The sequence below is a fragment of the Telopea speciosissima genome, chromosome 1 (genome assembly GCF_018873765.1).
Source record: "Telopea speciosissima isolate NSW1024214 ecotype Mountain lineage chromosome 1, Tspe_v1, whole genome shotgun sequence".
Lineage (NCBI taxonomy): Eukaryota > Viridiplantae > Streptophyta > Magnoliopsida > Proteales > Proteaceae > Telopea > Telopea speciosissima.
Genome location: NC_057916.1, coordinates 23,969,895 through 23,996,152, shown reverse-complemented (window position 1 = coordinate 23,996,152; position 26,258 = coordinate 23,969,895). Strand labels below are relative to the sequence as shown.

The following is a 26,258-nucleotide window of genomic DNA, read 5'->3' as shown; positions in this document are numbered from 1 at the left end:
ACCAGACGGCAGAGGTCGTAGCGGGGGCAGTGGCCATGAATCGTCTTCAACTCCTGAGACCTCCTCCGACCATCACGTCTGCCTTATTGCTGCGAAACAATCACCTTTGCTCCACCTTCCGACCTCCACATCTCAGCGGGAAACGTCTTCGTAGATTCTCCACCACGACTCTGCTCTGCTCCAAATCCGATGGACTTGTCGAGGTACCTACTCACTACAAACAAACACTTCCAATTTCTATATTTCACTCCCCATTCTGATCCGTTTCACCTTTCTTTCTGTTAGACTGTTTTTTTATTTGATTCTGCAAATTTTCATCCAATAATAATATCAATGAATAACTTTTGTCCTTTACTCCTTACGTTTTCAAACAGAGCTCAAATGTTGCTGGAAGTCCGTCTATAGTCGGGGATCTTTTGGATTACCTGAACGAGTCTTGGACCCAGTTTCATGCTACTGGTATGTCCACCTTTGCTCTTCGGTTACGTTCTTTCCTTTAATTGAGTTTCGTTTCGTTTCGTTTCGTTTCTGGAGTACACAATTACGCATTGTCATGGAATTTCAGAATCTTCTTGGTTTCATAGTGCTTGATGCCACTAGATTAGTATCTTTTCTTACCAATGGCTTTGTATTCAGAATGACTTGGCTATTGCTTTGAGATTTGACCTTTGTCTTTTGGTTTTGAAGCTCCTGTTCTCTATTTCTTTTGCTTTTGAGAAGCTACAGTGCTCAGAGAGAGTAAGGCTCATTGCTTCTCACTCTCCTGTTTGCACTCTCTGACGAAATTCACCTAGTGAGGAAAGAAACACCCCCCCCCCCCCCAACAAAAAAAAAAAAAAAACACCTTAGTTTTTCATTACTGCATTCCAAGAAGTATCCACAGGTTATGGAAAATTAATTTCTTTAATGTATTGTATTCTAAATGATCAATGAGTAAGGTAGTGAGCTTGTGATCACTTGTATAACAATGACTACTATCTGATGATTGAACGCAATGCTGCAAATTCTTCAACAAGGGAAATAAAAAGATTATCTTACATGTCATACCTTTCTTCGTTATGACGCATAAGTTCTTGTCTTGTTGTAATCACCATCGATCCAATTTTTTCAGCTGAAGCGAAGAGGAAACTTATTGCAACTGGATTTCATTTGCTAAATGAGAATGATGAATGGGACCTAAAACCTGGTGGGCGCTATTTCTTTACACGGAACATGTCTTGTTTGGTTGCTTTTGCCATTGGTGAAAAGTGAGTGAAAGATATTTCTGTATTCTAATTTAAACTGTGCGTTTCTCAGGCGACTATTTCGTTATCTGTTTGGAAATCGGGCTTGTTAATTAGGAGACTAAATTAAATATCAGCTTTGTAATAGTCAAATTAGACAAATTAGTTGTTGACATTAATCTCCACTAGTGTTTCTTTCTTCCCCCTTGGGCTGGGTTGGTTCCTGCTATTCCTAGTCCTAGATAAAGTAGGGTTTCATTGGGTTGGCAGCTGATATAAATCCCTTAGCCAAGGCCATATCTCAGGCTATGTTCATTGATTAGTATATGCCAAGGATAAAGAGTTTAGCCAAATAATTTTCCTCTCATCAAATTTGTTGTTGTTCATCTTTTTCAGTCATCAGCCCCCTGTGGTATGGGGAATGACTATCACCATCTCTGCTTAAATTCTTTTGTTGTAGATCTTCACTCACTTCCATTGCTTCTTTCTTTTCACAACGTACAAAATCCCTGTTTCTCTCTTCTCATTGTCCATTATTTGTAATGATAATCAGCAACTGCCTCTCCTCCCCCTTCAGAAAAGTTCTCTCTTGGTAATTTTGCTAATGTTTCTTAGTGACACTAGAGTTAAATTGGTAATGGACTTTCAATTTGCTTTGCAGGTACAACGTGGGTAGTGGTTTCCATGTTATTGCTGCACATACTGATAGCCCATGCCTAAAGCTTAAACCCAAGTCTGCTTCATCAAAATCTGGATACCTTATGGTCAATGTAGAAACTTATGGAGGTGGTTTATGGCACACATGGTTTGATAGGGATTTAAGTGTAGCAGGAAGGGTTATAGTAAAGGCTAATGATGGATCCTTTATGCATAAGCTTGTCAAAGTGAGGAGACCTTTGTTACGAGTACCAACATTGGCCATTCATCTTGACCGGTATGCCATTTTGTTCTAAAAGACTTCATTGTTTGTTTTCTATTTGATTATGGTCAAACTGTAATAGAAATATATGTTCTTGGTAGACTCTGTGGACGATTGGTGCCTGCTCTCTATTTCAAATGATTCATAGTATTTATTTATTTCTATTAGTCGAAGACAAGATATTATTAAAGAGAAAAGGTTAGTTGCACAAGGCTGAAGTAGTTGAACAGCTACACAAAAAGTTGAAAGTCACAATTACACTCCACCCCTATACAAAATAAGAATCCACAACTTAAATTGTACTTGATCCTATTTACAACTACATGCCTGAAACAGCATGGTCATTGAAGACTCCTATCATTCCTTTTCCATCCATGCACTAAAGAACAGTGCCACGGTTAAGACCCACAGCATTTTACCTTTCTCATGCAAATGCTTCACAGACCAGAGTTGGCATGGAGATAATAAATCCCTAGGAGGAACCCAAGCTATAACTGTAGATGCAATGACGTCTATCCATACTTCTACTGCAAAAGGGTAAACCATTGAAAAGAAGGGATTGGGGTGCAAATGTTATCAAGATTTATTGATGTGGGTTACAATAGCATCTATATCCATTAAAAAAACAAAGGTACGATAAGGTGTAGCTATAGGGTAGACAAAATTGCTGGCCATCTGATATTTACTTGAACATTCTGCCACTTCTGCAGTGTGTTTTGTCCCACGAATCATTGGAGTCCCACCTGTGACCCCTAAACCAAAATTAATCCATTAAAACTATTAAAAACATTAAATCTATGCCATTTTTTTTATCCAGTATGAAAAGATAGGGTATGAAAAAAAATTCGACAAATTCATTCAACTAAATTCAGCTAATCCTTTTTGCAGTTGAAATCACCATATTCATAATTAGGGATATCATTAGTACAGTTTCTACCTGGGAGATCTCCCAGGTGAGACACTTCTACAAGTTGTTTGCATGTACTATGCCTTAGATACACCATCGTTGTGTGTAAAGCAATGGATCCTTAGGTCCAAGTTATTTGGTGTGACTTTCTTTTCAGCTAAAATGGTCCAGTCTATGTTCCAAAAACAATTTTTTGGAAAATGGGTAGTACAGCTATTAACCACATTATGAAACTTTTTGATGTCAGAACCTCTCACCTGTAACATTTTTGTTTGTGTCTTTTGACTTCTCAAGGTCTGAAGCTTCCCTATACTTTGACACCCTGTTGATTGTGAGGCTGCTTCTACAAATGGTTTCTAGGCATTCTGGAGTCTCCTTAATATTGTGGCAAATCTAGAGACTCTTGTGTAGGCCATGAAATTTTGTGTATTCACACTCATAGAGTGCGAATGGAGATACTGATTCACTGCCCAAAGGTGTACATTTGAACTGCCTCTTTAGCCACCATATTTTCAATTAATACCATGCCATTGTAACTCGGGCATTTCAGGGTGCCCTCAGAGGCTTTCAAATATCGTGGGCAATTTAGAGACTTTTATGTAAACCATTAAATATTGTGGCTTCCAACCCATAGAGTGCAATAGGAGTCACTGACTCACTGGCGAAAGGTGTATTTGAGAATTGTTTAGCATTTGGAGTCCCTCTTTAGCCACCATCATTTTTAATTAATGCCATTCCACTCACTGCCTATTTAATAGATAATGAGGCAGAGGCATCAAGAAAGTCAGATGTTATTTATTAAAAAAGAAAGTCAGCCGGATTAAATTGACAGGAAGAATAACCTGTTAGATGCTTTTCCAAGTATTAGTTTTCCTGTAGACCTTCGGAGGTATAAGTATCTACTATTTTCTAGGTGTGAAATTGAAAACATGATGACATTGGGTTTTCAGAATCCAGGACGGAATCTTCATACTGAGCATCTAGTTCTGCCACATGGAAGGAAAGATGGGACTGAAATTTTGTGGACAGGTGGACCCCTAGATCCCCTGTTCCATGTCAAGTTTCAGCCTAAATGGAGTTGGCTACATGGCAAAAAAAGTACGGAACAAATCTGGTTTTCCCAAAGGATGCATGGGACTACAAGGGGGTGCATGGACATACATGGGGAAATATGCCATCATATGGAAGGGTATATGATTGAATTTGAGTCTGAAATTTGACACATGGCCTATCTAGACCATTCCCTAGATATCCAACAGTCAAATTACCATCACCCTCACATGGTAGAACTAGGTGTGCCTGTTAAGAAGATTCCATCCTAGACAGATGTCTGGGAACTTTTTGCTTTCAGATAGTTATCCAATGAGTCTGCTTGTGGATAAGAGATATCACATGGCATTGTGGGACAATTCAACTGGGATATATAATTTCTTTTGAAGATGGATTTTTTATCCATATAGGTTACATTTACCTTGTGGAGTGTGCATCATATGTGGGTTGTTAAGGAGTTGAGCTTTAGGGACACCTATAGTCTACGCCTTCAGTAGCCAGACACTCTTCTGGTCAAGGTATACTCTGGTGAATCTTCTTTATGGCATTAAGAAACTACTATTCTCCTTTCTATTAGAACCATACAAACTTTTTTTTATATTTGAGATCCTTTCTTTTTGTTTGGCATGAGGATGTGGCTGGATCTCCTCTTATTCCATCGGGAAAATGGCTAGTTCGAAAGCATCTTGGAAAAACTTTGAAAGCAGTAGCAAAGCTACTTAGGGCCTGGTTGATTTTGAGGTAGTTCTCTCCCCCCTCCTCTGGTACAGTTCAAACAGAGACATATTTTCCTCCCCTTATCTTCAGGACCAGTAATGCAGACTTGGTGGTATATTTGTTAAAACTGTTCTTTCCTCGTATAATTGGGCACTCTAATCCTTTTGTACTATCAAGTGGGATCAGGGTGCTGAGTGATTCTATTCCTTAGGGTGCTGTTTCTGGGTTTTGGTCATTTTCACTTGCTAGATGCTTGAGATCGATCCTGTATTTAAGTTTTTCTTTTTAACCTTGAGATAATTGCATCTGCTCTGAGCACCAAAGTTTAGAAGATTTTCGTGAAGGATGAAATGTTTGTTCTTATCACTGCATACACTAAGGATCAATTTGTGCTTTTACAAGATATATAGTTCAAGCTCAACTGTAAAACTTTTGTTTCACAAGATTATTTTGGGTTTTCCTCTCTGATATCTGTTGTTAATTTGTCTATATGTTGACTCAATCATCTTTATACTTTTTTTTATGTCTAGCACAGTGAACAAGGATGGATTTAAACCAAATCTAGAGACTCATCTTCTTCCACTTCTTGCAACAAAACTTGAGGAGACATCTATGGAGTCCAAAGAGAAAAGTTCTCAATCTTCTAAAGCTTCTCATCATCCACTGCTTATGCAGGTGCAGTCATGATTTCTGATCAGTTCCCCTTGGGATGGTTAGGCTTCAATCAGAAGTTCCAGCAATGACTGGTCACAGTCAATCAAAGCAGGGATTGACTTCGGCCAGTCTACAAATATTTAAAATCTGAGTTCTCTCTCCATGTGGAGCCTAAAGACAATTTCCCATAGCATGGTGGTGCACTTGACAAGTGGAGTGAGATCTTCCATTCCAAAAGTTGAGATTGGAACCATCCATGCTCTGGGTCTTTTCTAGAGATTTATATATCCTCTGACTGTCAGAATGGATTTTGTCAGTAGATTATCACTCAGCTTCTTCTTCTTCTTTTTTTTTTTTTGGGGGGGGGGGGGGGGAGGTTGAAGTTGTGGTTACAAATCTACTTGGACTCATCAAATTGTGGGTATCACCTATGCTCATGTACTATGTGGTAGATGTAATGCTGTGTTGGCCTACTAAATTTTCACTTCAGATCATCTCTTAACTAAACTTTAGGTCTGCCTTAGAAGGTTAAATCCTTAGCCTCTAGTTTTAGGGTTGTCTTGATCTTTTCTGTAGGTTGTTATTGTAATTTTCTTGATGTAATGTTGTTCTCAGGTTTTGTCAGATGAGCTCAATTGCAGCATTGATGATATAGTGAGTATTGAGCTTAATGTTTGTGATACCCAACCTAGCTGCCTTGGAGGTGGAAATAATGAATTTATATTTTCTGGAAGACTTGACAATCTTGCTTCAAGTTATTGTGCTCTGAGAGCTCTTGTTGATTCATGCGAGTCGCCTGGAGATTTATCTAGTGAACAAGCTATCCGGATGGTTGCTTTATTTGATAATGAAGAGGTAACATTTTGTTCTACTTAACCAGTAACAATGTGTCCTGATGGTCTACTTTTTCTCTATTAATATGAAATCCTTTGGGTTTCCTTGCACAAGGGAGGTGCTTGAATGTAGATTCATTCCTCATAGACAAGATTGAGGAGTGATCAGAACAATTGAAATTAGAAGTTAAAGATTATTTTTCCTTGAGGTTTCTTTCTTGGCCTTTATTTTTCAGTAAGATTCATCAATATTTTTTTGTGTGGGTGGGGGGGGGGGGGGTGAGAAAGGGAGAGGTTGTAACTGATTTCACTCTAGGTTAATTTCTCTCAATATCAATAAATTTTAAAGCTGTCAGGGGGAGATTAGAGACCTACTTTGGCATTCCTCCCTTCCCCCCCCCGAAAAAAAAAAAAAAGAAAAAAAAAAGTGAAGCCTTTACAAAATAGAGTTGTATCCTTTTGTTTCAGCTGTATTGGAACTGATGTATGTATGGTTTGAAAAGAGCAGAAAGTTTTCATGTTTATCAACTCCATTTCATTGATTTGTTGCATATTGTTTGTTTGTCAATGGTTTGGCAGGTAGGGTCCGATTCAGTACAGGGAGCTGGTGCACCTACCATGTTTCAGGCCATGAGACGTATTGTTGACTGCTTAGCTCATGAGTATGTGGGTGAGGGTGCTTTTGAACGTGCTATCCGCCAATCATTTCTTGGTATGATAGTTTGGAATGTGGTTATTTATCTGTCAGTCTTTTTTACGGCATATTTTTTATTTATATCTTTGTTAACATTGATATACTGATTGATTATGTTGACATGAAATAGATGATGTCTTCAGTGGCATATATGTGCTCAGTTTTTAACTGAAAGAAGGGTAGATTTCTGGAATTTTTGCAAGTAATTAAGATCTATAATTCTGAAAAATCAAAATGTAAACTCAATGTGTTTTCATTACTTGGCATTCTAGAAGATGAAATTGACATAATGGGGTATATTTCTGTTTGCTTCCCCCCCCCCCCCCGGTGCATCCGGCACCCCAAAAAAGAAGAAAAAATGTTTCAGAAAAAGGTATATCTTGTATATTGGAGAATATATCATGTCAAATGTGTACAACTAAATCCTTACAACTAGAGCCGAGTGGAAATAAATGAAACATTTATTTTTTTAATTTGCACTTCAGTGCTATTTATTTGAGCTGTGGTTTCATGGACAGCCACCAAGGAAGGCCTTTTTGAATGGCCCTATTATCTTCCATGTGGCATATCAGGTGGGGCCCAAATTTTGTTGGCAGGTGCCATGTAGGGCTGTTCACTTATTAAGTTTCAGTCCAAATGGAAATGGTCATGTGGCAAAATAAAGCTTTGAGAATCCACTAGGAAAATGAGTCTTTTCATGCCACCCAGTTAAGTGGACCGCCATGCAAAAAACTTTTTTCCTATTTATTTATGTAACCCAGAAAGAAGGTTCCGAACAGACTCTGAAATGGTTAAATGAATTAAATTATTTTTATCGAAGCATGTGGGCCAGGGTGCTTTGCTTGTGCTATCCAGGCAAAAAGGACTCCTCTTCCTTTTTTTCCTTTTTGGGTCAGGGGGTGGGGAGGGTGGAAGTTTATCAATAATGACAAGCAAGATACAGCCGAGAGTGGATGGGACTTCATACATTACCTCTAACTAATTGCATGCATATTCCCATTCCCTCAAGCTTTCCTTTCCTAAACAAGGAACTTAAGGCTTTAGTTAGTATAGTCCCACCTTATTGGCTTATTCACGGAGCTAAATTTCTCCAGATGAGTTCTTGGCTTGAGAAAACTTACCTCACCTTCTGCGACACCAGTCATTAGTGAGCATGGTTCAAAATTTCGCGATATATCACTGAAATTTTGGTATATTTCTGTAATTTCGACACTACCGAGACGAGATAGGCTTCCAAATTGAAAAATGTTCAAATTTCGGAATAGTTCGGTAAATTTTCATATATTTCGGCGAAATTTTGTGAAATTTCGATATATTTCGTTAAACAATGTGTATTTAACTATTTATACATCAGGGTCTGATCGTATACTATCAATCAAGAGTGCAAAACTAAAACACCACTTTGAGTTCATTTTTGCAATATGAAGGTTTAAATGTGTTTATTTAGCTTAAATAAGGGTGTACATGAAGTATCAGGCCTTAATATGGCCAAAAACCCACTGAGATGGAGTGCTGAAATATGGCAGAAAAATACCATATTTCGGCGAAATTTCGGAAATCTCGACCAGCCCGAAATGGCGAGATTAGACTAGATTTTAAACCTTGTCAGTGAGAGAATTGACAACCTGATGTCTTTTTCTCGAAAGTGTATCGTATTTAAAGATCATGCCTTTACTATTCTTTTTAACTTTTCCACTAAGAAATTCTTGGTGGATTGTTTGTATATAAAAATTAATTACCATTTACTCTTAGCCAACTTCCATTTTTGTGAAATTTGTTGCATTGTATGGATGTCTTGCAAATCCATTTTCAGACTCCAAATCCTGCATTTTATTAAAATAGGCATTGCCTCTATCTTTTTTTGGGTATTCCTGCAGTGTCAGCTGACATGGCTCATGGGGTTCACCCAAATTTTGCGGACAAACATGAAGAACACCACCGCCCAGAAATGCAGAAGGGACTTGTCATCAAGCACAATGCGAACCAACGTTATGCTACCAGTGGAGTGACTGCTTTTCTTTTCAAAGAAATAGCAAAAATGCATGACCTTCCAACCCAGGTAATTGCTGAATGGATAGTATGACAGTTCACAGAACATAGATCTGTGTGCAACAAAGCCTTAACCCAACAACTTTGGTCTGCTACATGATTAATATTCCACCAATCAGCCTGTTAAGGACCATGCATTCTGTTTTATACTTTTATCTTGCCCATATGTCATCTCTTAGTACTCTAATCTAGGTCAATGGGGATAGCAATGGAGCAGGTTAAATGAGTTATTACTCCCTCGCTACTCCCAACTGGGCTGGTTTGATGAGGACAGTCCTAATCAGGTTTTGAGTTGGATTCAGGTTTCATTTTGTAGTCCTGTGGCAAGGTTCCGGGGTATGCTAACGTTTGAATTTAGTATGGGCATTGAGCATTCATAGCGTATAATTCCCCTCTTCTATTTTATTGCTTTCTCATTGAATGTGTCGACATCTCTGCCCCAGCCCGACCTGCCCTTGTTCTTGTCCTTCAGCATCCCTTTCTCTAAATTGGGTGATGCTGGGATTGATTTTAATCAGGTCATAATTGGTTTAGGGAGCACTTGGAAAAAGGCATTGAATTAAAAATAGATTATGAGCATCATTGAGGGTCCATATACTTTTGCAAAGACCTGTCTTTTACAGTTTTTGTTCTTTTGGTAGTTAAGTTTTACTGAACCAGTGTCCTCATGGTTTAGTTGCAAAATGTCAACCAGTTTTTTATATTGATGCCAACTAATTATTGTATCATTTATTTCACTTTGGGGTGGTAATTTGCGACTGACCTGCCTATGCAACTTGAATCAACCTTCTTATTTCAATTTGGCCAGCATTTCATGCCCCTTTATTTCACCCATTGGCAAATCTGATATCTTCTGGTTGGAGATCTGATCAGACCTTGTTCACCCCAATGAACCAAGAAAATCATTCTGTTAATTTCAGAATGCCTTGGTCTTTCTCAAACATTTTGTATCCTCTTTCCAATATAATAAATCTAAATTTATCTGATATGCCCACAACTTTCGCTTCCCTAATTATTTGGCAGATTAAAGGATCAAGTTAAGGTAAGAAATTCCTGAATTACTTCACCTCAAAGAGAGATCCATGAATGGTGGAGAAAGACTTGATGGATTTTATTTTTTATCCTTGATAAATGCCTGCTATGGCAAGTGGTTTCATGAGAATGGGAAATTTAATGGAAGATTATCTGTTCACAATCTTTGTTTTTCGATTCTAGGAAATAGGAGGAATGTTCATACATTAAACATGGATTTTGCTAACTAAGTTATGATTATGTAGGAATTTGTTGTGAGAAATGATATGGGATGTGGGTCTACCATCGGTCCCATACTTGCTTCAGGTGTTGGTATCCGTACTGTGGATTGTGGCATTTCTCAGCTTTCCATGCACAGGTATCCATTTTCGTCTCTACTTGAAGGGTATCCGTATATACTAAGTTTAAGGTATTTATAAACAGCATTCCTACACACGTAGCTTATTTGCACAGATATATGTGGATCATTGCAAGAACGATCTACTTATTCATTAGGGTTGACAAAAGCAAAAAAAAATCTACTATTCAATGTTATAATGTAACCATCCAAACTTTCCTTTGAACGGATTTTTTGGTGGGGGTAGGGGTGGGGGGGAGGGGGGGAGTTGACAGACAGCTGGTGTAAATGGGATGCTTACATTAATCTGTTGATTCATGAGCTGGAAAATTTTCTGGTGAACCCATGGCACTATGGGTTCTGCCATTCTTTATTGTTCTTGGCAATGCATTATAATCCTTGCAGTTTATAAAACCGAGGCCATGGCTCATCCCATATGTTAATCATGCAAGTTTGTGAACTTGCAGGAAATTTATGGTTTTGTACAATATATAATCACCTAAGATGTGAAATAGTTCCACTATTGAGATGTATCTGGTGGTTTAGATGTCTGTCCTATTGCCTATTTCTCTTATCCATGAATGGTGATATAGTCATCTTCCAATTGCTTTCAGTTTTACCAAGGATGTCGATAGTTTAAGTTGTGCCAAATTTGCCATTTACTTAATGGGTGTACTTAAAGCAATTCGCTGCCAGGAAATACAGGATTGTTAACAGAAGATGCCTACTCAATTGTGTATGGTGGAGGATAACTGCCGAAAATTTCACATTTGCATTTGTTGCATGAACCTAACTGACCAGAAGTTTTTGTTCATATATATAAACTTTGTAGGCAATAATGAAGAAGAATGTGATTACTAAAACAGTTATGAAAACCTTTTCCTTTATGTGATATTTAAGATTTAGATTTTATCTGATAAGGGGCTACAGGCATCCCATTGATAAAATTACTTGCTTTTCCTAAAGGGCATGATGGCATTTCCTAAATTGTTATCATACCATTGGAAGAAATATTTATATAAATGAATTGGTATCCAATAATTTCCTGAGAAACCAAGTTGGTCCTGAGCTCATAAGTCCTTGAATAGCCATGTAATCATTTGGCACATGTGTTGGTATTATTGCAATCAACTCATGGGGGAGTTCTTTCACCATGACTAAGTTTCCACTTCCCTTCCATGTCCGTAAAAGTGTTAGGCAAGAGCCATGAATAAATGTTTGGTTTTATATTAGAAAAGTACCCTCAACTGGAGAGGGCCTATCACTATTTTTTTTTTTTTGAAGAGGAACCACTATGTGAAAGGAAGAGAGAGGAAAAATGCACCCTTCATGTTTAATTCCCAGTGATGGGATCCTTGCCAGTCACTGGAGGCTGGTGAGGTCTAGGGAGAGGAGAGTAGAGGCCCAAAGGGTGTGATAGTGTGGGGATTGCTTTAAGGACTTCCTCTCTCATCTCTCTCCAGCGACTGACCTGAGAGGAAGGAATTTTATCCTAGGGGCTCGTTGGTAATTTCAGCTGACATGGGGGGTAAAGGGTTAGTAAGATGAACCACTTGTTTAGTTGAGCACGAGCGAGTGAATACTCTTGGATAAGCTTTTCTTCTATCCTTTTTGTCTTTGGTTACTCAGAGCGCTATATAGGAGTTTCATGTCTTCGAGAGTTGACAGTGTGGACTGAGGTGGGTTCCCTCATATTATTATAATACAAAAAGAATACAGTAACAATATATTTTAAATCTGATAAGACGTTTTTGTTTCTTTTATAAGAATGATGTTTGATGATGGGATGGGGTCTGATGGTCAACTGGAATCATAGTAGAGTTTTTTTAAGTCTTTGAGAGACCATGTCATATTGTCATGTCCCCAGCTTAGGTCCCTAGGCGGCTAGGGTCCCCCTAGGGAGTGATCTTAGATGCTTCCGTTCTGTCTTTACTTTCTTCTGCCTCAATTCTCAAACTACATGAAGCCATATTGACTTATTCTCTGAATCTATGACGTTCCTACTTATTAAGATCCTCCCAGTCATCTGACTAGATCCTCTCGTTACTCTCTCCCCCCTACATAATTTTAGAACCAGAATGAGAAAACCCTTTCTTTTGAGAATTGAGATCTTGTGCCCCCCATTTTGATTCTTTTTGTTTGGACTTGATTCTGTAGACATGGCTCACAAATCACCATTCAAAAAGTGGCTTTAGTCCGGTGCTGTTGCCCTCACACACAATCTTAGAATGGCCCATCTTTCCATTTGATGGGTCCAACATACAAGAGAGTCCCAGTTTTGCCCTTGTATGGGCCCTCACACACAAAATCTTAGGATGGCCCATCTTTCCATTTAATGGGTCTTACATACAAGAGAGTCCCAGTTTTGCCCTTTTGTATTTTTTTGGGGCCCTGGTGGTGTGGCCTGCTCCAGTGTGGGATGTATGAGGCAATCTCAGATTGTTCACGTTCAGACACACTGTAATTTTTTATTTCATAGGGGTGGAGCGGTGATTTCGGGTGCTTCTTGGTGATGTTTTTCTTTTCTTTTCTTTTCTGGGTAAGCATAATTTTGCCCATGTGTGATATATTCATGAAATTTGGATTGAAGCATGGTTCAAGTATCATTGGTGTGTCGGTTTGGAGTCTGATACCGATATGATAACTGCTACAGATCGAGTTCCATCCAATTCGTATTGCTATGGTATCAGTATTGGCCTAGACTGATATGGGCAACGATGTCAATACTCGTCATTATAAGATTGAAGTTCAAAAGTTGCTTATGCCTGTCAATGAATTCTAATGATATGTTGGGATAGACTGTTTAAGCATTGCTAAATGTTTTAGATACGTGCTTACTTCATGGAAGTTTATTTCTTTGTTTCTTAATTGCAGCGTGAGGGAGATATGTGGTAAAGAAGATGTCGACATTGCTTACAAGCATTTCAAGGCATTCTACCAGACATTCTCAAGCATAGACAAGAAGCTAAACGTGGACTATTAGATATTAAGGATGTTCTTTTCTTTTTCTTTTATTAGATATTAATTGCCTTTGTTTTGAGAAAAAAGGGGAAAAGGGGGGGAGGAAGTATAACTGTATGAGAGAGAGTGAGACAAAAAAGGAATAACCAGAAACTTAAGATTAAAAACTATAGAAGATTATAATTCATTTCTTTCAGATACAGCTTTGTAGTTCACAGTACTTCATTTTCTTAACCCCTAAATTTAAGGATCTAACCCAAGTAGAAAGAAAGGTGGATATATGAGTAGGTAAGTACACTGACTGAACAAAAAGATGCTACTGCCCTGAAACTGAAACTAAAACTGAAACTGGACCTGCTACTTTCTTGACTTCTATGGGGTTTTACACAAAAAAGGGGTGTAAGTAAAGGACTTCACATTCATCAGAGGATCATGGTTTGCTAGAATTAGTAGGATTAGAGGTGGAGGTGGAGCAAAGGTTGAGGTCAGGAATGGTATTTGGGTTAGGTTTGGGATTTGCTTTGGTGAGCTTCTGCTTCAGCTCAGATAACAGGGCCTGATTCTCCTGGTTGAGAAGCTGAGCTTTCTTCCTTAGCCTTTCATTCTCTTGGATTATGTAACAGTTCTGCAGGTACAACTTTGAGTTCAGCCTTTCCATGACTTAAGTTCCTGTTCACACAAAACAGCAACAGAGAAAAGCATCTCAGATGCTCATTTTCTTTGCTTCATAATAATTACTCACTTCTGCAATTAAAAAAAGAAAACAGAAAACAAACAGAAATGCTGAAACAATTCCAGTACTTGTTCTTGGACAAATCATAACTCATTTTAAAAAGAGAAAATCACGAAAATATTACTTATAGAACAAAATAAACGACCCAACTTAAAAATCAAAACTTACTTTACGCAGAAGAATTGAAACAATACAGACATGAACAAAATTAACGGAGAACAAACCCAATAGACGAGAAGTCTAGAAGTTGTTCACTGTGAGAATACAAGGACCTCCATTAAAGTATAGATGTTTCGCTTCTGCTTTGCCAAATGGAATAGAAAGGAAGAAGGAATGGAGGCAGAAACAGAAGAAAGGCAAAGCAGAAGGGCTCACTGAATGGATATTTTGAAACAGGGGATCGCCTGAAAACAGAGAAAGGAAGGAAATGAAGCGATCGACAGAGCTCTTGGCCTCTTGCACTTGTCGTCCAAAGATCGTTATCTATGTCTGCCTTTACACTGAAGGAAAGAGTAAAGGCTGCAGCAAGACATCCTAAAAACAGTACTGTTTTTTTCGTGTACATAACGTAATTCTTGCCTTGCAGGTGAAATGAACTAAAAAAAGAAGCACCTTTCTCTCTGCCTCGTGCAAAGACTGCTAACTCATCAAAGGAGAAACGTATTCCAAGGCACTAACATTACTAAAATTCACCCCATGAAGGAGTTCCTTCCCTGCCATGCCATGCCAGAGACTCTCTCCAGTCTAACTTGCATGGAAAAAAAAAAAAAAAAAAAACGAGGAGGAAAACAAGAGTAAATTAAATGAGACAAATGCATATATGGACAGAGGAAGACAAGCACCAAGAACTTCAGATTCATTCAGCCACTCTAGCTACCTCTCCCTATTCCTTTTCGAGCAAAAGAGAAAGCAAGAGCTTGAAGAAACAAAGACAGAAACCTTGGAAGAAAGAGAGATAGAGAGACAGAGAAAGACGAATATAAAGAGATAAGAGAAAGGGGGGAAGAGATGGTGTGGGGGCCTTCTGTAGCTTTTCGAAAAAGATTACCTTTTCGGAGGTGGTTAATGCTTCGATCTGATGGAAGTTGCTATTGTGCGTAAAGTAGTAAAAAAAAGAAGGAACTCTTAAGAAGAAGCTAATCAGAAGACTGGAAGATTGTGGAGATGCGATGCAAGAGCCCGAGACGTTCATAACATGTATATATATATTGGAAGGCTTGGAGAGAGAGAGAGAGAGAAAGAAAGAGACATGCCGCTTCTGGCACAACAATCATGCATGTGTAAGCACGAAAGGCGGCCGGTAGAGGTGAGGTTTTAATGTGTTTTGGCATAGATGATGATGATGATGATGATATTGGAGAAGCGAGTGAAGGGGGGAGAGGGAGGGGAGGGAAGGGGAATTGGACTGGAGAGCTGGAGAGGGCTGGGAGATGGCGTCACGTGATGATGGGGTCTTTCCATTGTGGCAGTCATTACAGGGCTATTTTGGTCATTACGAAGGGTATTTAAGTAACTTCATAGGTTTCTCTCCCCACCTAAAATGATGGTGGGCTTGGCCGTCCGAAGATTCGCAATGATGGTTGGGTTGGCTCGAACCGACACAAGCCCATCATCACTTCCACCCTCAGTGAAACCCCTCACTAAACACCCCCCCCACCCCATTCTTCTTCCTCTTTGCCTTCCTTCTCCTCGTCATCATCGATGCTCTTTTGTTTTTATGTTATCAGCATCATCATCATCATCATCAAATGTATGCTCTCCCCTGACCTCTTCCCGGTTTTACGTTTTAGATCTCACTTCCATTATTTCTCCCTTTCTCCTCCCCCACCATCTCTTTAAAATGTGTGTTTATTGACGGTTTTGCCCATGTGGGTTCTCTTGGACCGGAGGGTAAAAAGGGTCATTTCATTACATCACTCTTAACTTTTGTTCTTTTATATAGAGTATGGAGTATGGACACGAGGCAAGATGGGTTTCTAGGTGGGCAATACTTCACTTCTCCCCAGCAAGGCAGCAACCCTTTTAAGGTGTGTTGATTGACGGTTTTGCCCAGGTGGGTTTTCTTGGGTCGGTGGTAAAAAGGGTAATTTTCTACATCATTGTTATTACAAGGCAAGATGGGTTTCTAGGTGGACCGTTTTGTCCTTGTAATAATGTATAACAATTGGTTACTTTGGGGGTGGACAAGTGGAGAGAGGGGAAGGTTCAAGTCATAAGTGGCAAAGTGGTGTGTACCAAAGAAGAGGCTCTTCCTTGGCTACTTCTCCTCGTGAGACTCATTTAATTAATCATAAAAAGAGAGAGAGAGAGAGAGAGAGATAAGTGGAGTGAGGGGCTCGTAGTATTGTATTTGAAATGGGCTTTGCATGCGGGTGAAAAGGACCGTTTTACCCCCACAGTTTCCAAAGCTTTCACCATCGATGCTCTTTTGTTTTTACGTTATAACAAATTTTTTAAAAAAAAAAATATAATCATATCACCACAATAATGATGCTTTTTCCTGTGGTTGGTTGGGTCATAAGTGTGTGTGTGTGTGAGAGAGAGAGAGACAGATGGTTACCTTACTTGGGTTTGGTCTTTGGTATCCCTGCCACATTTAATGGGCTGTAATTGGTTTTGGTGAATGATGGATTGGCTAAGTTGGGCCTGATGGGCTATATGAGTGTTTGAACGTGAACTTCGCTCTCTGATGATTCCTTCCTGATCGTAGCTGATCTTCTTTGACATGTTCGTTGGGTTTGTCATGAGTCATGAGGTTTAGATGGGCATATTCGTCAATTAATAATTTTTAGACTCGTGTAGCTCGTTGGTTCTCGAGACAGTTAAGTTTTGAAATTTTGATATTTGATTTGGGCTTTGCTCCTCCATCAACTTAATTATAGGGCTGGCATGGCATGGCATGGCATGCCGTTGGTGTGATATGATCATTTGGTGAAGATGGAATCTCTTCAACCATAGGATCTAACTCTCTTATTAGACCAACCAAGGAAGGTTATTATCGACCTCATACAATAAGACGTGAGAATTAATGATGACCAATCATAACGTCACATCACCAATGGTGAATCTCTTCACCATGGTTATGTGAAGGAAAAGTCTCTCTATTCGATGGTTTTAGTTCAAGTTATCGGTTGGGTATCAGCCAATTCTAAAATCGATACCGATAGTCTGATATGTATCAATTTGTTTCACTTATATTGGACATTTTTGCCCTAAAAAATACTGATATCAACATGAATTTTGACCATTTTACCCTCTATTTGTATCACCGATCTGGAATCGGCTATGTATGTGGCCTTCAGATGAGGTTTGTCTTATCTTAGCAACACCTCATCAATTTAGTGTATACGTACATATTGATTTTTTTGGTAAAATATACATACATATTGATGATCTAATCTATGTAATATGTATATCATGGTTGGAAAACAAGGTTTTCTGAAAAAACTGGTGAATTGGCCTTGTGATATAGTCAAACCCAATCAAGGTGAGTCACATAAATTTTTTTAACTTTAAAGTAATAAATTTGTATAAATTATTAAAATTGAGAAAAATACACAAAAAAGAAAAAAAAAATCAAAGAATCTCACATCAATATATTTTGAGTTTATATCATTGAACAAGTGATGGGAGACAAGGAGTTGAGGGTTTCTTATTGTTTTAGAATACAGATATACTATTTTACTCAACTCAATTTGTTAGTGAATCAGCTTTATTATTTTTTTAAAAATGACTAAACTCGCCAAGTCTATAATGACTTGGGTAAAAATATTAAATCTTATTGGATAAATTTCACGTCACCCCTTGGTTTTCAAACAAAACTTAGATCACCCCTTGGTTTTTGAAAAAACTCAAATCACCCCTAATTCCCCAATATGACAAATTAGTCCCTCCCGTTAGTTTCAGCCAGTTAAATAAATTTTAAATCTTGACCAATGTTGAAGATGAAGGAAGGGTAGTATTATAAATTTAATTCTAATGTTTTAGTACAAAGGTAAAATAGTCCTTTCACACCAATAACTAATAGCAAACTAACACCGTTACTGTAAAAGGGGTGATTTGAGTTTTTTCATAAAGTAGGGGTGATCTGAGTTTTGCTTGAAAACCAGTGGGTGATGTGTAATTTATTCGATCTTATTTGATTGGACCATTTATGATTGAGTTTTGTCATTTTTTACCCTGACCTAGACTACACAACTCTTAACCAAGTTTTCCAAAATTTTGACTCCACTTGATCGACTTAGCCCAATCAAAACCTGATTTTCCAACCAAGGTTCTTAATCTCAGGACCGATACCGATTCGGATCGGTCAAAATCATCTTAGATCGGCCAAAAAAAACTAAAATCCAAGTTTTATCGGATTGGTTGTTGTATCGATCATAAAAATATTAAAAAATTAAGAAAGAAAAAAACAAGATTAAAAAAATGGTAATCACTATTATGGCTTCCCTAATCCTATTTTTTAGGTTGAGTTTATCCTTTCCACCTCCTCAACCTCACCCACCTCCGGCATTATCTTAAAAAACTCCAAGTTTTGTGGGATCGAACCAATGTTTTCATGGAATGAAATCTTTCCCAAAATAGACTCTTAAACCAAAACGGTAAGATCCACACCCCTTTTTACTCGTGGATTTGAGGCTAAGTCTCTAAATAACGGTGTGAAAGACTCGGACAAAAAAGAACATTGAAGATCTGGATTTTAAAACCCTAACTACCTATAATAGATCAATGTTGAAATGGAATGAAATATTCCCTTCATCGATTCTCTGGTCAAAAACTGTAAGATCCACCTTTTTTTCTCACGGATTTGAAACCCCAAGCCTATGAATCACAGTTTGAAAGGGAAATCTCTAAATAACGGTGTGAAAGACTTGGACAAAGAGGAACATGAAAATCTGGGTTTTAAAACCCTAACCACCTATAACAGATTAATGTTTAAAGGGAATGAAATATTGCCTTAATCTATTTCTTGGTCAGAAACGGTAAGATCCCCCATATTTCTCATGGATTTGAAACCCCAAATCTATGAATCACAATTTGAAAGGGAAATCTCTAGATAACGGTGTGAAAGACTCGGGCGAAGAACATGAAAATCTGGGTTTTAAAACCCTAACCACCTATAGCAGATTAATATTTAAATGAAATGAAATATTCCCTTAATCGATTCCTTGGTAAATAGTAAGATCCCCCATTTTTCTCGTGTATTTGAAACCCCTAATCTATGAATCACAGTTTGAAAGGGAAATCTCTAAATGATGGCGTAAAATCTGGGTTTTAAAACTCTAACCACCTATAGCAGATCAATATTTAAATGAAATGAAATATTTCCTTAATCGATTCCCTGGTCAAAAACTGCAAGATCCCCCTTTTTTTCTCATGGATTTGAAACCCCAATTCTATGAATCACAGTTTGAAAGGAAAATCTCAAAATAACGGCATGAAAATCTAGGTTTCAAAACCCTAACCACCTATAGCAGATCAATGTTTAAATAGAATGAAATATTCCCTTAATCGATTCTCTGGTAAAAAACGGTGTGATCCCACTTTTTTTCTCACGGATTTGAAACCCCAAATCTATGAATCACAGTTTGAAAGGAAAATCTCCAAATAACGGCGTGAAAGACTCTGACAAAGAAGAACATGAAAATATGGGTTTTAAAACCCTAACCATCTATAGTAGATAAATGTTTAAATGGAATGAAATATTCCCTTAATCGATTCCCTGGTTAGAAATGGTACGATCCCCCATTTTTCTCGTGGATTTGAAACCCCAAATCTATGAATCATAGTTTTAAAGGGAAATCTCTAGATAACGACATGAAAGACTCAGACGAAGAAGAGCATGAAACTTAATCGATTCCCTAGTAAAAACGGTATGATCCCCCTTTTTTTTTTCTTGCGGATTTGAAACCCCAGATCTATGAATCATAGTTTTAAAGGGAAATCTCTAAATAACGATGTGAAAGACTCGGACAAAGAAGAGCATGAAAATCTAGGTTTTAAATAGCAAATCAATATTTAAATGAAATGAAATATTCCCTTAATTGATTCCCTGGTAAAAAATGGTAAGATCCCCCTTTTACCTCGTGGATTTGAAACCCCAAATCTACGAATCACAGTTTGAAAGGGAAATCTTGAAATAACGGCGTGAAAGACTCAGACGAAGAAGAACATGAAAATTTGGGATTTAAAACCCTAACCACCTATAGCCGATCAATGTTTAAATGGAATGAAATATTCTGTTAATCTATTCTCTAGTAAAAAACGATAAGATCCCCCATTTTTTCTCGCATATTTGAAACCCCAAATCTATGAATCACAGTTTGAAAGGGCAATCTCTAAATAACGGCGTGAAAGACTCGGACGAAGAAGAACTTGAAAATATGGGTTTTAAAACCCTAACCACCTATATAGCATATCAATGTTTAAATAAAATGAAATATTCCCTTAATCGTTTCCCTGGTCAAAAACAATAAGATCCCCCATTTTTCTCATGGATTTGAAACCCCAAATCTATGAATCACAGTTTGAAAGGAAAATCTCAAAATAACGGCGTGAAAGACTTGAACGAAGAAGAACATGAAAATATGGGTTTTAAAACCCTGTCCACCTATAGCACATCAATGTTTTAATGAAATGAAATATTCCCTTGATCGATTCCCTGGTAGAAAGGGTAAGATCTCCCTTTTTTCTCGTAGATTTGAAACCCCAAATCTATGAATCACAGTTTGAAAAGCTCGTCGGACAAAGAAAAAATATGGGTTTTAATACAAAAAAAAAAATGACAAGTATGAGATCGTATTGGTCGATCCAAGAAATGATCCAGTAAAACCTCACCAGATCAATGTAATCTCGGGATCGGCCTCAAACGATATCGATCCGATCTGAGATTACGAACCATGTTTCCAACTATGATGTATGTGTGTGCATCAAAAGGATATCCATATAGAGCAAAGAAATACGTATCCATAGAGTCAAATATATGAAGAAGGGATCAGAATCCTAAGCTACTTACAGGAGGTGTAATTGATGATAGTTTCATAGGGCAGAAATTTGATGCCGAGACCATAATGACTCTCTCTCCCTCTGTGAGAGAGAGAGAGAGCAATCAATCTTTCACCATGTTAAATTATTTTGCTTTTTGCAGCAAAAAATGCGTTCTGCCTTAAACTGAGAGAATATTTTAAGAAGGGTATAGCCGTATAGGGGTTAGGTTTTGTATCATAAATGTATTGGAGGTCCATAGTGGGTGTGAAAGAGACTTATTTCATGATTATTCTTATTGTTTCTTACACACGGCTTTACTGGAGCAAGCATTCACTCATTAAAAGTATCAAGTACTCAAAAGTGCATCATCCCACCACCTTTTCTCTCTTCAGTTCTTCATTTCCCATCTCCAAAACCATAATGCAAACAACTCAAAACAAGTGATGGTTTGATGGCCCTCTCCTCCCTTAACAAGAAAATTTTTTCTTCCTTTCAAGTTATGGGTTTAAAGAGGAAAGAAGAAATTTAATATTTTGGACTAAGTTGTTCTTTAGGAACGGGATCCTCTGCTGCCGCTGCCTGTGCGGTTGGCGTGTGGCCGGCGTGCAGCCTCACATAGGATAGAGCAAAATGACCGCCTTATCCACTGCCCGATCACCCTGCCTGTGTGAGGCCATATGTCGATGCACGAGCAAGCGGCAATGGAGGATCCAAATTGTGTTCTTTACGCGTTGAAAGAGTTCCTTCTCCATCGGGGCTGTGACCCTAAATTCATACTCTATCATTCATAGTCACAAATACTGTTCATGGGTTCCATAAGAGAATTTAGATGTCCATGGTTAGGGGTATCAATTTCTAGCCCAAATCGATCGGTTCAGCCTGAACTGAACTGAACCCTTATTAGTTAGGGTTTGATAAAACTGGTAGAACCAAAATCAATCCAGACTAACAGAAACCAATATAAAACCCAATCTAAAACCAATAAAAACCATTATTTTGAATTGTTTTTAATACATATATATGAAAAACTAATACACCAAACCAATAACAACCTGATAACAAGAAGATAAAAGCTTGCTAACTAAGCCCAATCGTTTTGTTTTGGCTTGTCCTATTATCAGTCCAAAATCGATTCAACCTAATCAAAACAAGATCAAACTGACCAATCGACACCCCTATATGGTGTGGTGAGGAGATTTTCTTTCACCATGGGTGGAGAAAAACTCGATCCTAAAATTTTTTAGGGATTGGATTATTTCAAAACCCAATCCAAAGAAAACAAAAAATCTCATGAGGCTTTTTGTTTTTTTTTTTATAAGAATCTCATGAGTTCAAAGAAGTCAATCTAGCTGTAGCAACACATTGAAGATCCTGCCTTTTGAGGGGTCACTAAAATCATATCACATTATGGCGGATGCCATCTGTGCCTTGCAAGGTGCATGATGGGAACTCATCATTAAGGTGACTTACCCTAAACCCCTAATCCTAACAACACACGTGAGCCTTTGGCTTCGTGTAACCAGTTTCATTATCAAAGGGTTGTCACCATATTGAGTGCCTCCAAAAAGAAAAAAAGGGTAGGGAAAGTAAATGGGTTGAAGTTTTATGCATTGCCTTAGAGGACTACTAAGGCCCTGTTTGGATTGGTCAGATGTAAAGTGAACTTGAGAAAACTAAAACTTTAATTGGTAGAGTAAAATGAGACAAGTGAATGATTGCAACTAGCCAAAGTGAAACAAAATCAAAACACTTTACATTGAGAACCATTTCAATGCTTCTTGTGGGCCCCACATGTTTGCTCTTGTTGGCTAATATTTTACATCATGACTCTTTTACAATTCGTTTTTTATGGGAGAGGGTTCCCGAAAGGCAGTGTGGCCCTTGTGCCAACACGGGGTTAGTGGGAGTGTGCATGGAAGCATCAATAGGGGTGGGACGGGAATTTTGTATCCCTCTATGATTGGGTGCAGGGTCACGCTGCCTTTTAGGGTTCTTCTCCCTTTTTTATAGAGATACAAAAGAGACTTTACAACTCCAATAATCCCATTTTCTCCACTTTGTAGATTTTATATATGTTTTTAGGGAGGAAGTTTTCCTACACCCATAGTGTAGGGTTCAGCCACCATCCTATGGTCTTTAAACATAACTCCCCATTGGACGAAGGTGATAATATTCTTCCCTGTCCTACAATACCCTCTAATCCCATCCGAAGACCGCAATCAAAGGATTACCCTTCACCGTGGCTCACAGAAAATTTGGTCCTGTTTTTTAATATCTAAACAAGGAAAAACATGGGTTTCCACATGTTTTTTCGTTCCACTTTGCATTAATTCTATTTCAATCAAATATCCAATTGAAAAAATGCTTTACACTTTCTCTATTCATTTCATTTCGCTTAATTTTATTCTATTTCACATCTAACCAAAGAATTCTCAAGTTCTTTTTTTCATTTACTCTATGTAAATCACCTAGTTTCCTCAGCCTCAATTTTTTTTTATCTGTTAATAACATAAAAATAAAATTTAGAGGCTTCTAATTCTAACAAGGCCTAAATATAAATTTTGTTACAATAAATGAAAGATAAAGTTTTCCTCCACCCACAGAGGATGGTTCACCCACCATCCTAGGGTTCACAAACCCCTCCTAGAGTTTTACTATGTTCCAAAATACTCTTTCGATACCCATTCCTGCCCCTTGGTGAATGGTATCCCATTCACTGTGGGTGGAGGGAAACTTGATCTGTAAGTAAAATTTAGTACTGCTCACCAAGTTGGGGCTCGAACCATCTAATCAAGGCAAATTCTTGTGCTAGAGGTATAGTAAAGTTGAGGATATATGTTGAATCCAAATGTGAAAATTTTATGGAAAGGATATTCTTCATGTAATCAAGTATTTTTATATGAATCATAACCATTTGATGTGGACTAAATAATAAAAGACAATATTATATAATTTGATTGCAAAAAATTTAATTAGATATATAATACCATTTGCCCCTTAACATACGAAAGAAGACCACCCCTCTACATGTACAAAGCAAGCCAAATTTAGTATGATCATAGACTCAATGTAACCAACCATAGTTACACAAAACAAGATTTTAGTACTTCAGACATGTCAGCAGCCCTCCTTGTCGTCTAGGAAGGCAGGAAGAATACATAGAGAGAGAATTATCTTCCCAAACTTAGCCAAATGATGGGGCTTAGTGGTAAGCATATCCAGGAACATATTTGACACTAACATAGATTTTAGAAGGTTTCTACCATCAACAATCTCCTAGGACTAAAGGAGGAGTCATTGCTTGCACTGCTCAACATGTTTGTTGACCATGGCTTAGTCATCTATTGGAATCGTCTATCTCTACACATGAGAACAACCTTCACAAAACATGGTTCTAAGAGTCGGTATCGGATTAGCTGAATCGTCCTATCCGTATTGGTATCGATAAAGGCTGATACCAATTCCTGGCCGATCCTGGATCAGAATCGATATAGGACCAAGGGTAAAAACAATTTTTTTTTAAAAAAAAAAACCTGTTTTTTATTGAAAAATAGGTCAAAACTGTCCGATATGAACTGATTAGGGATCGGACTTCACAGGATCAACTACTTGAGTTGGGAGATCTGCAATATCATTGGCTGTTCATTGCCTTCCAAATTTGCTAATGACAATCCATAATTAAATATATCAAGATGAACTGCACTTTTAGATGAATTCTTCAACCATTGTTTCACACTTTCACCCAGTCTTCATCAGAGAGATCTGTATACAGAGCTAGCTGTGACCTGAACGCTGCTTTGACATAGTAGCACCTTAGAATGAGACGATCCAATTATGTTTATAAAATGGCTCACTATGTATTGAACCATTTTCTAATTATTCAAATCTTGACTCTAAATTTTGATAAATGATCAATTCATGTGGTCGCTTATCTATCAATTAGTTGGAGATGCCACATGAACCCTCCAATGAGATTATAATTGTAAACACCAAAGGAGAAAAAGAATGCCCGCATTTAAATGCTTTGAGTTATTTTACCATTTTGTAAGATGAAACAATATGAAATTCTACCTTGATATGTAATCGATTAAGGTTGAATTACCAACCAAATAACTGAAGAAATGAACATGATCTAAGATCTGTTAAAGGCGCATTGGCAATTTATGCATAAAAGATCAAATGGAGTTAGTTCATGAGACTTGTGATAATTTTTTTGAGAAGATCCAGTCTAAATATGATTCTGATCAAATGAATATCTGGAGATAAGTCATTTTCATGGGCTTTATGGAACATGAGTTCTGATTTTTGAGTTCTTCATGATTATATGGAGGATTTTGTTTAGATTGACTTACATTTCAGATCAATCAGACGTGATTATCTTGTACGAATTGAAAAATTGAATAAGATTCATAAGAATTATGCTAACTTAGCTCATGCATTTGTGCTACTTGACTGTCTTTCTTGTCTAAGCATGATTTGGCATTTCTGTGATTGATTTTGTTGCTTATAAGATTGATCATGATATACTTCTTTTTTGGGGGGAAATCATGATATACTTCTTGTTTTACTCATCTTTGGGCTGAGATTCTGAATCTCTTTCTTGCTGGGCTCACTTGTATAATTCAACCTTTCAATCTCAAGGGGGCCTCTCTCATATCACAGACATTCTCAAGAAAGGAGTCCATTTGGCGAAAAACATTTTTAACTCGTAAGGATATCAAGGCTGAGAAAATTCGACAAAAGAAAAAAGTAAAAGGATTTCTTCTTCCCCCCTCCCCTCCCCCTTTTTTTCAATTGCAGATCGCATGGCAAGATTATAAATCGACTAAACACTAAACGATCAGTAAGCCTCCCAAATGCCAAGAACTAAAAGGACCTTGGCATGACCTCGGCAGTAAGCTCCATGGGAGGAAAAAGAAAAAAAAAATGTTCTACCTCTTTCTTATCAAATAGGACTAACATGTTTGAATCTCTTACAGCCAATCTAGCTCAACATTCTGCATCCTGTTGCTTAGTTAATGGCTGCATGTTCGAGGTTGAATCTATGAGAGCATCCTAGTGCACGAGGCTCACGCTACTGCAGGGTCTCGGCAAATGTACACAGCCTTAACCCCACTTTGAGGAGAGGCTGTTTTCATGTTTCAGACCCTCAACCTGACTGT

The 26,258-nt window shown here is 37.9% G+C and overlaps 2 protein-coding genes and 1 long non-coding RNA gene across 6 annotated transcripts; 1 reads left to right on the top strand and 2 right to left on the bottom strand.

The window, feature by feature from the left end:
* LOC122639405 (probable aspartyl aminopeptidase) lies at positions 1–13,408 on the top strand. 2 transcript variants are annotated; one of them, XM_043832260.1, is made up of 10 exons: positions 1–203; positions 375–459; positions 1,112–1,247; positions 1,885–2,157; positions 5,347–5,491; positions 6,086–6,325; positions 6,883–7,015; positions 8,875–9,056; positions 10,324–10,436; positions 13,290–13,408. In XM_043832260.1, the coding sequence occupies exons 1-10, from the start codon at positions 36–38 to the stop codon at positions 13,396–13,398; spliced, it is 1,584 nt and encodes a 527-aa protein (XP_043688195.1). In that variant the 5' UTR covers positions 1–35; the 3' UTR covers positions 13,399–13,408. The 2 variants fall into 2 exon arrangements, with proteins under 2 accessions (XP_043688195.1, XP_043688203.1); XM_043832268.1 differs by lacking the exon at positions 13,290–13,408 and adding an exon at positions 11,248–11,318.
* On the bottom strand, positions 13,316–22,096 carry LOC122639440. Its single transcript, XR_006329512.1, has 3 exons — positions 22,086–22,096; positions 18,793–18,801; positions 13,316–13,444 (listed from the first exon to the last, which is right to left on the bottom strand). It is a non-coding gene; the product is annotated as an uncharacterized LOC122639440 (long non-coding RNA).
* On the bottom strand, positions 13,534–15,238 carry LOC122639421 (protein LITTLE ZIPPER 4-like). Of its 3 annotated transcripts, none has more exons than XM_043832278.1 (2): positions 15,158–15,238; positions 13,534–14,045 (listed from the first exon to the last, which is right to left on the bottom strand). In XM_043832278.1, the coding sequence occupies exon 2, from the start codon at positions 14,032–14,034 to the stop codon at positions 13,807–13,809; it is 228 nt and encodes a 75-aa protein (XP_043688213.1). In that variant the 5' UTR covers positions 14,035–14,045; positions 15,158–15,238; the 3' UTR covers positions 13,534–13,806. The 3 variants fall into 3 exon arrangements, with proteins under 3 accessions (XP_043688213.1, XP_043688230.1, XP_043688221.1); XM_043832295.1 differs by lacking the exon at positions 15,158–15,238 and adding an exon at positions 14,952–14,974; XM_043832286.1 differs by lacking the exon at positions 15,158–15,238 and adding an exon at positions 14,278–14,357.
* Positions 22,097–26,258: the final 4,162 nt, after the last annotated feature.

Bases quoted from the DNA above. Each gene is read 5' to 3' on its own strand.
- LOC122639405 (XM_043832260.1), top strand. From the start codon at position 36: ATGAATCGTCTTCAACTCCTGAGACCTCCTCCGACCATCACGTCTGCC. The intron at 460-1,111 runs GTATGTCCACCT...CAATTTTTTCAG, and splicing joins GACCCAGTTTCATGCTACTG to CTGAAGCGAAGAGGAAACTT. The intron at 1,248-1,884 runs GTGAGTGAAAGA...TTTGCTTTGCAG, and splicing joins GCTTTTGCCATTGGTGAAAA to GTACAACGTGGGTAGTGGTT.
- LOC122639421 (XM_043832278.1), bottom strand. From the start codon at position 14,034: ATGGAAAGGCTGAACTCAAAGTTGTACCTGCAGAACTGTTACATAATC.